The sequence below is a fragment of the Alnus glutinosa genome, chromosome 11 (genome assembly GCF_958979055.1).
Source record: "Alnus glutinosa chromosome 11, dhAlnGlut1.1, whole genome shotgun sequence".
Classification (NCBI taxonomy): Eukaryota; Viridiplantae; Streptophyta; class Magnoliopsida; order Fagales; family Betulaceae; genus Alnus; species Alnus glutinosa.
The window spans coordinates 7,234,841-7,249,004 of NC_084896.1; the positions used below are offsets into that span (position 1 = coordinate 7,234,841).

A 14,164-nucleotide genomic window follows, 5' to 3' on the forward strand; every position below is an offset into this window, starting at 1 on the left:
TCTGAAGAGTAAAGATATTGACCTACTATGCACATATTATGTATTTGATGCAGGTGATGAACTGAGACTGCACAAAAGGGCTGTAAGTATAAATTACTTACTGAGGGTAGTATTGGATTTCAATAGTGTTATGTTTATATTTTATTTTAATTGGATGCATGTGAATGATTATTGCATACTGAAATAATAAATCTATTAATATTGGGAAAGAACGGCTCCTAAAGGTTCATGATAGATATTTGCTTGAACCGAAAACCATAATAATCATATTGTTTGGAACAACATACAAAGTACCAAAGGAGGGAGGTCTCTGATAGTACGAGAATATGTTAATAAAAAGTAATGTTGGGGAGAACATGCCCCGAGGATAGCCGCTAATCGGAGAACGTCCATGTGAGTGGAGTGAAAGAATTAAATTGAACTTTTAACACTTTGCATATAAAACTGTCACCACATCATTATGTTATCTCTGTCCTTAAATAATGCATAATACATTATATTATTGAATGACAGTTAACTCACTTATGGAACTATGGGGTTGTAGTAATAACCACCATCTCATTGATAATTGCGCAGGTTCTGAAGATATGGATTGGACTAACTGCTAGCTTAAGAGATCTAAAGCTATGTAGTTAGGGTTTTAGTGCTTTGTACTTATCAATGTTTGTACTATTTTGTAAGTAACACGTTTAGGAATTTACTTGTATTTAGTAAACTTTCCATGTATGCATTTGTGTCATTTGTGATACGTGTTTCATTATAAATAGTGTAAAGGACAATAAAATGACTTTCAATGAATGTCTAGAAGAATTTTAGTCAGCTAAATGTATTGTGTTATAATTGCCAAGAATTTAAAAAAAATAAATAAAAAAAATTATATTTCACTATTAATTTATAACTCTGATGACGTCGTAACGTCACATGCAAAAATCAAAATTCGCCTTTTTATAAAAGGCGGGTTATTACAGGAGTCCTAAGTTAAAGGAGTCCATTGAAGAAAACGCTTAATTTGTTTCTCATTTCAACTCCCATCAAACTAAAAACAGATCGTTATGCAAAAGACACGGAGTTAAGGGGGATGTTCCAATACACGTACATTAATGTTGATTTGGTCAAATGAGAGACATATAGAGGATATGTTGTCGCTAGGACTCCACTGACGTGTTCAACTCATTTTTGTTTTAACATCACATATTCTCGATCAATCATGAGGGACAGGGTCAACTCCATATACCTATAATATATATATATATACAGTGGCGGAGCCAAGAATCTATCTTAGTAGGGGCGGAATTAAAATAAAAAATAAAAAAATTTGTTTTTTTTTTATACTAGATTTTTATTATAATACATAAAATTATTAGCATATTCCGATAGCTATTAATCTAACAAATTAACAAACAATAGAAAATAACATACCTGAGAGTGGCAAAAATTCTACTGAAACTTGTCACTTGGCCAGTTAAACCAATCACAAAGTATAAAGAAAACCTTATAAAAATAAAAATAAAAAATGACAATGTTGTTCTCATCAGAATAATAAATAAAAAACTATAATAAAAAAGAAGAGTCAATAAAATTATTTATAATCACATTGATGTCAAAAGAATAAATAAATAAATTGAATTCGAGTATGAAAGTTTGAACAAAAATAAAAGTTACAATTTATTAAGTAATAAAGATGAAAGATCTTTTTTTTTTTTTGGATGAATTAATTCTCTATAAACCACCAAAACAGAGTTATAATCCTCAAGTAAAAAAAACAATTGGAACACATATATCCAAATAAGAACAAAGGCAGCTAAATAGTAGACCACACCAACAGAACAAGACTGTTAAACATTGCAGAAAAACACTATCAACAACTATAGATTATCCTATCTTAATCCAAACAAATACAACTATAGTCTATATATGCTTCAAATTGCAATTTGCAATTTGCAATGATTGTAAGTAATAAAGAAAAGCAAAACAAAGAAAATTAACTTAATAATAAAAAAAAAAATGCAGTTGTGGGCCTGACAAGTCACATGACTCACATTGCAACTATTAAAAAAAAAAATTCTGAAAAGAAGTCAACAAAACAGAAAAGAAAAAAAAAAATCTGAAAAGTCAGATAAATTAACAAAACAAAACAAAAAAATTAAAAATTAAAATCTGAAAAGGCAACGTTGAAAAGTCAAGATAAGTTGGAGAAAAAAAAAAAAAGAAAGAAAGAAAATCAACAAAACAGAAAGAAAAAACAAAATAAAAATCTAGCAACGTTGAAAAGTCGTGAACCACATATTTCATCCCTTATCTAGTTATCTTGAAAGAAAAAAGCAAATGAAAGAAAATCTGCAGTCTATTATTCGTCTCATCCACTATGACCATTGCCCAGTACTAGAAAAGAAAAGAAAAAAAAAAGGTAGATGGCTTGCTTAGTGCTTACCATACGAGATATTGCCGACTGCCGAGGCCCGAGGAGGTGGTGCAGATGCCGAAGGTCAAAGAAGAAGATTTGTATTCTTGGCTTAATGGCTTCTTATGGTTGGCTTTTGCAGATTTGTATTTTTTTTTTTTTCCACAAAATTGTTCGTTCGACCGTTCCTCTTCCTGAGCAAGTGAGAATTTAATGATTGTTGTTGGTTTTTTTTTTTTTTGATAAAATTTTCTTTGACGGTTGGTTTTTCCATGTAAATGTAATTTTTTTTTTTCCTTTTGTTATTAGCAGGAGGGGCGGGCTAGCATCAACATTTTTTTTTCTTCTTTTTAATGAATTGTTTTTTAAAATATCTGTAAAAAAAGAAAAAAATTCTCAGCCATTTAGGGTGGTCCCGCCCCCTTTGTCTCCACCACTGCAGTTGAGTCTATTCTTTGGAAGCTAGCTTGAGCCTATTTACTTTTGAAAACAGTGGAAAAGAGAAAGAGAACTGTTACAAAGTAAACTGATGTGGGCATATATCATACTCATTCTGTGAAAGCACTCATTTATGGTGAATTCAGGTTCAGGTCGCATTCACATGGGTTTACATAGTGTCGAGACAACTATATAAGACTATTTCGAGAAATTGTAATCTTTAATAGCTATTTCGAAAAAGCCACAACTTACAAAACAAAATAAATTGTATTGTAAAGAATAATATATAATCAACCCTCTTTCATTTTATCAGTACCATCATTTAAATTATATAAAATGACATTTCTGACACGTATAACTACTACTAAACTACTACTGACTACTCTCAACATGGGAAAACTCTATCTTTTAAAAAAGAATAAAAAAACCATCACTTGTCCTCTCGAATTGAGAGGTCTTTTCCTCTACTACTACAGCTACTACTATCGATATAATATTTAATTAGTAGTACTTGTTGTACATAAAGTATGTCAAGCAATTTTTTTTTTTTTTACTCAAGGTTATTTAACCCTAGGATTTATGATCGATTATATTATATACATCAATCCTAACCAGACCCATTTAATTAAACGGGTCGATCAGACCTCTCAACCCTAATTCACTAATTTTATGTTGGGTTTATGGGTTTTCGTAAATCGTATAAAAAATTGTCAGTCAATATTATATATATATATATATATATATATATATATTGTGTATCAAGTTCGGATCATGTCATAATATGGGTATAAGATAATATGTCATTGATAATCGATTAAATCTATTTAATTAAACAGGCTAAACCCCTCGACCCTAACTCGTAAATTGTAGTACTGAATTATCCACCCTACTTTGTCGAAACCATGGGAGTAGATTATATGGGTGGATCGATGTTTTACGTTGTTGTCGAAACTACATATGGTGAAACAAAGATGACAAAAGAGCTATACTTTGAAAAATAACCTAAAACATCTTAAATCTAGAAATTTATTTCGTTCTTGACCGGACTACGGCATACACTCTCGTAAACCGCTATTACTTCTTGTTTTCTTCTCTTAACATCAACGTGACATATATGTTGCCATCTAATAAAATAACGCACATTTTAGGTGTCAAACAACTATGAACATCCAAGTGCTTCAAAACATGGCACCAGGTAGTCACTTTTTTTTTTAGAGACATGTAACATCTACATCTTTTATATATTTTTTATACGTCTCTTTTCTAAATCAACAATTAAATTTGTAGGACTTATAAAAATTCATGTAGGTCTTACAAATTCAATGGTTGATTTAGAAAAGAGATGTATGGGAGATATACAAGAGATGTTAAAAAACCATTTTTCCTTTTTTTTTTATTGAGTAATGCTATACATTATTTATTTATTTTATTCTTCAATAAATTCAATAGTAATTTTAAAAGTCACATCAACTTTAAAAAATAAAAAAGATGACATATAACATGATTCCTTTATATTCCTTTTCAAAAAACCACAGGTGACGAGATTCCGGCAATAGTGGCCGAATTTCGGCAGCACTGCATGGCCAGATTCTTTCACTAGCCGGTCGGATTCCGGCTTTTTACTAGAATCTAGGTCACCAGAATCTAGCTACTATTGCCGAATTCCTGGGACGTTGGTCAGCATCCGATGGAAATTGCCAGATTCCGGCTAGTTTCGCCAAAATTTGAGTCGTCAGAATCCGGCTCAAATTGCTAGATTTCGGCACCGGCTGGCCGTATTCCAACCAGTTTTATCGGAATCCGACAACCGAATCCCAAAATTCGAGGACTTTGGTGGCAGATTCAGGTTGCCAACAAACTCCAATGTCTGGCGGTGGCGGATTCCTATAAACGTGCGTGTAAGAATGAAGAATTTAAATTCAGAAAACGATTTACGGTTTTTAAAACCGTAAATCGTTTTCCAAAATTAAAGAGGTTTTTTCGGTCAAACTGAAAATGGTTTCTACTGACCATCATTTTCGATTGCACCAAATACCGAAAAATATAGAAAATATTTTTCAGAAAATATTTTACGCTCAAAGAAACAGAGCATTAATAGGTATCTTGAGTGAAGAATATCTTCCCCCCATATTCCACTTAAACAAATAGTTTTTTATTAATTTTTTTATTTTAGTTTTTAAGAAAATAAGGGTATTATAGGAATATTTCTACAAATTTGGCATTTTTAGCACACTTTGATAGTTTGATGGGTCACATTAGTGCACTTAAAATTTCAATGAGCTATTCTAAAATTAGGTGTTAGTTTGATGTGTCAATATTTGTGTTCTTGTTTTTGATGCCATAAGGTTGTAAACGAGCGTAGCTTACCTAAGTATTAAATGTTTAAGTTTGATGTATTAAATGCTTTGCTTATTTCAAACTGACATTAGCCGTCCTAAGCCATCATTCAGTCAAACTTTTCCTCAAATAAAAACATTTTTCTGACTCTTCCTTAGAGATATAATTATCCTCATTGTTACATTCACCCATTTGACGAGAAAAATCAGAAATAAATCTGCAAATTAAACATCTTCTGCCTCTGATCAAACATCATCTTCTCCACAGCAGAACGCGTTTCTGAGTCCAAGTTAGACAACTTGCTTGGCTCCGGTTCCACTTTCTGGTTATCAATCTCTTGGCCCCGCTTTAACAAAGACCTCCACCAGTCTGTCCGGTCTCTCTTGCTCATAAGAATGGAGATTGATTTCTGATCTTCGAAACTCCAAAAGAAATCGTCAGCTTTCACAGGCTTATATAGCTCCCCATCGTGAAAATTATGTGTTTATAGAAAATTTGTTTCTCTCTAAACACATATAATAGGAAGACAAAAAAGAAGAAAGGAAGACAAGAAAAAAGAAATGAAGAAAGGAGTACCTGTGTAGGAGAGAAGAGAGAAGATAGAAGGAGAAAATGGGGGGAAAAAGAAATAAATAGGGGGTGAGTAGGAAAAAACGGAGGGAAAACGAAAAAATTAGTGGCGTGCTGAATTCACCATGCCACTAATTAGTGGCGTGTCAGTCAGACACGCCACTAAATTTGTGGCGTGTTGTATTGACACGCCACTAATTATTTTAGTGAGGTGTTACTTTTGACACGCCACTAATTAGCGAAGTGTTAAAAAGTATATTACTGTAGACACGCCACTAAATGCAGAGTTTTTTGTAGTGTCCACACGTCCATCACCAGGAATATATGGAAAGAAAATCAACTTGTGCATGAAAGGCATTTGCTTTGAAAAGAAAATCTGCATGATATGGTCCCCTACTCATACACATCCTTTAAAATTCCAATCCAAGTAGGAAAAAGACTCTATATCCGCACAGATTTATGCTCTTTTATTGTGGGGCAATTTGGGCATAGTAAAATTCCAAAATAGGAAAAACCTATTTCTGACTTATTTGTTTTATTTTTCATTAGCTTTCCAACGCTACCAAATTCAATGCAATCCGATTCTTGAGCCGAAAGTTATGATGAAAATAAAGTGACGTGCTCAATCTGGATTCTTTCCATAAATAAAAGATTTTGCCACTTCATTAAAATCTTGGAATTTGAAGGATTTTCTTCCAAAACCTTTTTCCCAATAACGTGTAGAGCTGCTGCCCATTATGGAGGGAGATATGTGCTTGATTTGGTCCCCACAAGTCTAGAGATAAAATTGATTTGGACCTTCCTTGCATCTTTATGTCAATTCCACAAAAATAACGACATTATTTCTCAAAGACCTGCAAAACACTAAAATACCAAAACTAACAAAAAGTATTAGAAAATAACAAAACTAAGGGTGTAACAAATATAAATTAAGGGGTCCAATTATACACTATTCTGCACTCATCACAACCCATTTAGAATAGAATAGTCAAGGAAAACCCATTACACATGCGGCTATATATACCCATGACCATTCTCTTCTATAAACCATATACAACCTCTATAGATAAAAATGAAGGTTTATACCTTAATTCTCTCCTTAGCTTTCTTGCTTGGAACTTCAGCAGAACAATGTGGAAGTCAGGCCGGTGGAGCTGCATGTCCAAATGGGCTATGTTGTAGCAAATATGGGTGGTGTGGCAGCACAGCTGACTACTGTGAGACTGGCTGCCAAAGCCAATGCAAATCAGCTGGCGAAACCCCATCCGCCACTCCTAACGGAGGCGATGTCGGCAGCATCATCAGCGCCGCGCTTTTCGACCAACTGCTTAAATATCGGAACGATGCGCGATGTAAGAGCAACGGATTCTACACATACAATGCTTTCATCACTGCTACACGATCTTTTGGTGGCTTTGGCACAAATGGTGATGTTAATACACGTAAAAGGGAGATTGCTGCTTTCTTGGCTCAAACCTCTCACGAGACCACAGGTGAAAAAGTTTTGTTTTTGTTGGATTTGTTGGATTTAAATGCAAAAAAAGATGATTAATTATATATATTTTGTGTAGGAGGATGGTCAAGTGCACCAGATGGCCCATATGCATGGGGTTATTGCTTCATTACGGAAACCAACAAGGCAGCCTATTGTACGCCGTCCAAAGAATGGCCGTGCGCTGCAGGCAAACAATATTATGGCCGAGGACCCCTTCAACTCACTCAGTAAGTAACTAAGAACTTCCGGCAGCTTTTTTTAGATCTTTTTTCAAAAAAAAATCAAAGAAATTAAACTACTTTTTGCTTTTTTATTAAAATACCGTCCACATAGCTTCTCTTTTCATTTAAATATTCTTTCAAATTAATGTTAAAAGAAAGATCAGAGACAAAGAAAAAGACTTTTCTTAATTAAATAAATTAATAAAGATAAGAAAAAATAAATTGATTCCCAGAATCTTAATTGGGTATCACGGTAGCTTTCCTTTAGTATAGGTAAGAGAAAATGAAACAGCAGCAGATGGCTTTTTGAGATTTTTCCTACATTTAGAAAAGGAAATAAAGTTTAGGGAGTCTGTTGATAGTGCTTTGAGTCTTTGAATTAAACATTACTTCCGCGCAGGCACACAATTAAACGTATAATTAGGGGTAACAATTATACGTGTTCATGTGTTAGGTTAGAGTCGTGCGTAGGCATGAGTATAAAACTATATACGTCAATCTTAACTCGACCTATTTAATTAAAGCGGGTTAGACTCCTCAATCCTAACCCAATAATTTTGTATTGGGTTCATATTGAGTTTGCAGGTCGTATAAAAAAATGTCCACCCTAACGTTTAGTGTCGGGTTCACATCGAGTACTCAAAATATAGGTATAAGATTATATATGTAAATTTTAACTTGAACCATTTAATTAAATGAGTCAAACCCATTAACTCTAACCTATTAATTTCGTTTTTAATTCATATCCGATTCGCGAGTTGTATGAAATATTGTCAGCCTTATCCTTACATATAATATCAGAGATCGACTTCTGACGACTTTGATTGTTTGGTTGACCTTGATAGCAACTACAACTACGGGCAAGCGGGGAAAGCCATTGGAGCTGATCTGCTAAACAATCCGGATCTGGTAGCCACAGACGCAACCATATCATTCAAGACAGCCATATGGTTTTGGATGACCCCACAGGGAAACAAGCCGTCCAGCCACGATGTCATCATCGGAAAATGGACACCGTCCGCTGCGGACAGGTCAGCTGGTCGGGTTTCGGGCTACGGTGTCATTACCAACATAATCAATGGTGGGCTGGAATGTGGGAAGGGTGCTGACAGTAGAGTGGCTGATAGGATCGGGTTCTACAAAAGGTACTGTGACATCTTGGGAGTAAGCTACGGGGACAACTTGGACTGCAACAATCAGAAGCCTTTTGCCTAAGCTGCACTGCTATGTTCCAAGGCAAATAAAGGTTCAAACAAGTACAATAAGGAGACAATAATATAACCCTATGTAATTGGAGATTTTCTTGTCCATTAAGAAACTCTCTAGATTACAGCTGAATAAAGAAGTAAAAAGAGTTCCCACTTATCTCTTACTATGGTGAATTTACTTTAAGCTGACGATCGCATGGACAAGGCCGAATAACGCACTACAAGAATTTTAGTCTTTAACGACGACTTTAATAGCCATCATGATATTGATAATTGGTTAATTATCAGCGTCAACATTTTAATGTTGTCGCTGATAATAAGTTATCGACAACGACTTAATTGTCATCGTTTCTATTACCAATTTTGAGATTATATGGGAATCCCGGAAAGTTTATATCGACTACGTATACTACTTTTAACGACATGTTTTTGTCGCTAAAAGTGATCATCTGCAACGAATTTTAGGAACGACTTTTTGTTGCAGTGACATTCACGATAAACCAATTAAGGTGATGGTAAATGCCCCGGTCCCTTTCCTCCGTCAAAAGGCACTTGAACAGCTAGGGAATGGATGCCCTCTTCCCTCCGTCACAATCCCAATGCTAATTATTTGGACAACTGATTCCGGTATATAAGTTACGTTCAGGCTATTCTTAGGCTCCAGTTGAGGCTATTCTATTGGAAGCCTGAGCCTATTTACTTTTGAAAACAGTGGAAATTAAAGAGAAAGAGAACTGTTACAAAGTAAACTGATGTGGGCATATATCATACTCATTCCGTGAAAGCACTCATTTATGGTGAATTCGGGCTCACGTCGCATTCGCATGTGCTTACATAATGAAATGAATCAAATAGTGTAAAACACAGAAAAAGATATTAGGTTATTTTGAGAGAATTTTAATCTCCAATAACTATTTCAAAAAGTCATAGCCTACAAATTAAACATAATAAATTGTATTGTACCTAGAAAATAATATATAATCAACCCTCTTTCATTTTATCGGTAACCATCATTTAAATAATATAAAATGACCTTTCTGACACATATAACTACCACTACATTGCTACTGACTGCTTTCAACATGAAAGAACTTTATCTTTTAAAAAATAAAAAAAAACATTACTTGTCCTCTCAAGTTGAGAGGTCTTTTACTCTACTACTACAGCTACTACATACTATCTATATAAGCAGTGGCGGAGCCAGGAATCTATCTTAGTAAGGACGAAATTAAAATAATAAAAAAAAAAAAAATTTATACTAGATTTTTATTATAATACATAAAATTATTAGCATATTCCGATAGCTATTAATCTAACAAATTAACAAACAATAGCAAATAACATACCTGAGAGTGGCAAAAATTCTACTGAAATTTGTCACTTGGCCAGTTGAACCAATCACAAAGTATAAAGAAAACCTTATAAAAATAAAAATAAAAAATGACAATGTTGTTCTCATCAGAATAATAAATAAATAACTATAATAAAAAAGAAGAGTCAATAAAATTATTTATAATCACGTTGATGTCAAAAGAATAAATAAATAAACTGAATTCGAGTATGGAAGTTTGAACAAAAATAAAAGTTACAATTTATTAAGTAATAAAGATGAAAGATCTTTTTTTTTTTTTTTTTGGATGAATTAATTCTCTATAAACCACCAAAACAGAGTTATAATCCTCAAGTAAAAAAAAAAAAAATTGGAACACATCCAAATAAGAACAAAGGCAGCTAAATAGCAGACCACACCAACAGAACAAGACTGCTAAACATTGTAGAAAAACACTATCAACAACTATAGATTATCCTATCTTAATCCAAACAAATACAACTATATATGCTTCAAATTGCAAATTGCAATTTGCAATGATTGTAAGTAATAAAGAAAAGCAAAACAAAGAAAATTAACTTAATAAAAAAAATAAGAAAAAAAATGCGGTTTTGGGCCTGACAAGTCACATGACTCACGCACATTGCAACTATTCAAAAAAAAAATCTGAAAAGAAGTCAACAAAACAGAAAGGAAAAAAAAAAAAAACAATCTGAAAAGTCAGATAAATTAACGAAACAAAACAAAAAAATAAAAAATAAAAAATAAAAATCTGAAAAGGCAACGTTGAAAAGTCAAGATAAGTTGGAAAAAAAAAAAAAAAAAAAAAAAAAAGGAAAGAAAGAAAATAAAAAAAAAACAAAAAAAAAAAAAAAAACAAAAAAATCTAGCAACGTTAAAAAGTCGTAAACCACATATTTCATCCCATATCTAGTTATCTTGAAAGAAAAAAGCAAATGAAAGAAAATCTACAGTCTATTATTCGTCTCATCCACTATGCCCATTGCCCAGTACTAGAAAAGAAAAGAAAAAAAGGTAGATGGCTTGCTTAGTGCTTACCATGCGAGATATTGCCGACTGCCGAGGAGTGAGGAGGTGGTGCAGATGCCGTAGGTCAAAGAAGAAGATTTGTATTCTTGGCTTAATGGCTTCTTATGGTTGGCTTTTGCAGATTTGTATTTTTTTTTTTCCACAAAATTGTTCGTTCGACCGTTCCTCTTCCTGAGCAAGTGAGAATTTAATGATTGTTGTTGGTTTTTTTTTTTTTTTTTTGATAAAATTTTCTTTGACGGTTGGTTTTTCCATGTAAATGTAATTTTATTTTATTTTTCCTTTTGTTATTGGCAGGAGGGGCGGGCTAGCATCAACATTTTTTTTTCTTCTTTTTAATGTAATTTTTTTAAAAAATATCTATAAAAAAAAAATAAAATTTCTCAGCCATTTAGGGGGGGCGGGCGCCCCTGCCGGCCCCACTTAGTCTCCACCACTGTATATGTATATATATATATATATATATCGATCAATTAATGTAAAATTCACTAATGAGGAATTGGCCAAAGCAACAGTAGTAGAACTGAACTATTCCATCAAACAAAACCGTCAAATTTGGCTGCATGTACTAAGATATATATATACATATCGATCAATGTAAAATTCACTAATGAGGAATTGGCCAAAGCAACAGTAGTAGAACTGAACTATTCCATTAACCAAAACCGTCAAATTTGGCTGCATGTTCTCTTAGTACATATATATGCGTCGTTCATTACGTAGTTGTTAAAGAATTGTTCCTCCACTAAATAAAAAATTGATAACCATTGAAGACTTACCAAGTCTAATATCTTCTCCGTGGAAGTTAAAACATAGACCTGTTCAGTGACTCTAATCCATAAATACGTGCCTTCCAATGCAACATTTCTTACCCCTCACCGAATAAGCAAGATCGAATACACAGCATAGTACTCAAAGGTGGAGATAACCTCAAAAATGATGAAAGGCGTTCCTAGGTATCTGGTAACCGTGCTCGTCTTGGCTTTGGCATGCTCCCTTGCCTCTGCATATGACCCCAGTCCTCTTCAAGATTTCTGCGTTTCAACCAACGATTCTGCATATGGAGGTATGAAGTCATTTGGAGCATCTATCTGTAATCTTGTATTTTTGTTTTTTTACCCTGCCCCTCTTGTTAGTACTCTACATACAAATATATTTATTCTCGGTTCTTTTTATATAACAAGCTTTTCCTTCTACATGCAGTATTCGTGAATGGAAAGTTCTGCAAGGACCCCAAGCTTGTCTCTGCCAATGATTTCTTCTTCTCCGGACTAAACAGTCCCAGAGACACATCAAATCCACTTGGATCGACGGTCACTCTCCTGAATGTGGACAAAATACTAGGCCTCAACACATTAGGCATATCCTTGGCTCGCATTGACTTTGCACCATACGGCCTAAATCCTCCCCACATTCACCCTCATGGAACCGAGATTCTTGTAGTCCTAGAGGGTACTCTATTAGTTGGGTTTGTCACATCCAACACAGATAACCGTCTCTTCACCAAAGTTCTTAACGCAGGAGATGTCTTTGTCTTCCCAATTGGTCTCATTCACTTCCAGTTTAATGCTGGGCATACCAATGCCGTTGCCTTTGCTGGTCTCAGCAGCCAGAATCCTGGGCTCATCACCATAGCAAATGCAGTCTTTGGATCTAATCCTCCCATCAATGCTGATGTTCTCGCCAAGGCCTTCGAACTGGACAGAAATGTGATTAATTATCTTCAGAAAAAGTTCTAGTGGGACAATAATTAGAGAAATATTTGTAATTGCCAATAATTGAATCATTCGATGGTTCGGATGGTGCTTGGCATGCATTATTCCCTTGTTGTAACAACATATCAATAACTTCAATGAAATAAATTCTTTTTTATATATACACACTCTCTCTCTCTCTCTCTCTATCTTTTTTTTTTTCTTTGTCACGGAGTGATAATGGAGGTAGAACAAGTGCATGATTAAAGTTAAGTACATTTTGAATCCACAATGTTTGAGATATCACTCCTAACTTCTCTGGATACATGCCCTTCAAATATTCTTTTTAGAAAAACTAAAATTCGACAACAAATAAATATTTCTTTAAATCAAAAGTAAACCTTTGGTCATATTTTCTCTTAAATCTAAGTAAGTTATATTGAGGCCGCATTATCAATTATAATGAAACAACATTATTAATTAGTCTTTATATCGCAAAATACCAACTTCCTAATCTATCAGGCCTAAAGAGGGGTGAATAGATGTTGGGGAAGGCCCACAATCTTCTCCATGATTTTTGAATAAGTTGAAAATATTATCTTTGATGCATGGCAAAAACATTACATATCGGTAGTAACATGTGACCCCCTGAAACCCTGCCTGGACCATGGCACCATTGTCGTCGTTGCTATCTTTTCAAGGTCCATTGATACATCCTGGCTAGAAATTACATGTCCCAAGTAGTTTACATGTTTCTGACGAAATTGACACTTTTCCTTCTTCACAAATATTAAATGATTATCCATCAAAAGTTGTAGAAAAATCCTAAGATCCTCTAAATGTTCCGCCCACGACTTGTTATAAATTAAATATCATCAAAGAATACAAGCACATATGTTGTGAGAAGCTCGATCTTGTAAGTCTCATACAAAAGAGATTGGAAAGTTTTTTGATTGGAAAGTTGACGGTGCGTTGGTCAAACCAAATGGCATCATGAGAAATTGATAGTGCCCTTGATGCGTATCGAATGTTGGTTTCTCAATATCTTCTTTCGCCATACGAATTTGTTGATAACCGTTATTGGTAATTTTTTCCCACACGATCGACTAAGGAGGTTCTCAAATTAAATTTGTTATTCATGGACTGAACTTATTTTTCCAAGCTAAAGTGGTCCATGTGACGACCCACAATTAGGGCCAGGAACGCTTGATACGATCTGTGAAGTCGATACGAAACCAACACGAAATTAAATAATTAGGGTTGAAGAGTTTGATCCGTTTAATTAAATGGGTTGAGTTAGGGTTAACCTATATAATCTTATACCAATACTTTTGTATAACTCAAACTTGACACGCGATCCCCACACAAACTCAATACAAAATTAGATGGTTATAGTTAAAAGGTTTGACATGTTTAATTA

The 14,164-nt window shown here is 34.0% G+C and overlaps 2 protein-coding genes across 2 annotated transcripts; both read left to right on the forward strand.

Annotated features, from left to right (window-relative positions):
- Positions 1 to 6,818: 6,818 nt before the first annotated feature.
- Positions 6,819 to 8,827, forward strand: LOC133882137 (endochitinase-like). The gene is made up of 3 exons (XM_062321244.1): positions 6,819 to 7,239; positions 7,318 to 7,468; positions 8,308 to 8,827. Exons 1-3 carry the CDS (start codon positions 6,819 to 6,821, stop codon positions 8,675 to 8,677), a joined length of 942 nt encoding a protein of 313 aa, XP_062177228.1. The 3' UTR covers positions 8,678 to 8,827.
- A 3,087-nt stretch (positions 8,828 to 11,914) lies between these two features.
- Positions 11,915 to 12,924, forward strand: LOC133882143 (germin-like protein subfamily 1 member 7). Its single transcript, XM_062321251.1, has 2 exons — positions 11,915 to 12,116; positions 12,254 to 12,924. The coding sequence occupies exons 1-2, from the start codon at positions 11,987 to 11,989 to the stop codon at positions 12,787 to 12,789; spliced, it is 666 nt and encodes a 221-aa protein (XP_062177235.1). The 5' UTR covers positions 11,915 to 11,986; the 3' UTR covers positions 12,790 to 12,924.
- The last annotated feature ends 1,240 nt before the right edge of the window (positions 12,925 to 14,164 follow it).

Coding starts and splice junctions, on each gene's coding strand:
- LOC133882137 (XM_062321244.1), top strand. CDS start 6,819: ATGAAGGTTTATACCTTAATTCTCTCCTTAGCTTTCTTGCTTGGAACT. Junction 7,240..7,317: donor AACCTCTCACGAGACCACAG/GTGAAAAAGTTT, acceptor TATTTTGTGTAG/GAGGATGGTCAAGTGCACCA. Junction 7,469..8,307: donor GGACCCCTTCAACTCACTCA/GTAAGTAACTAA, acceptor TGACCTTGATAG/CAACTACAACTACGGGCAAG.
- LOC133882143 (XM_062321251.1), top strand. CDS start 11,987: ATGATGAAAGGCGTTCCTAGGTATCTGGTAACCGTGCTCGTCTTGGCT. Junction 12,117..12,253: donor CAACGATTCTGCATATGGAG/GTATGAAGTCAT, acceptor TTCTACATGCAG/TATTCGTGAATGGAAAGTTC.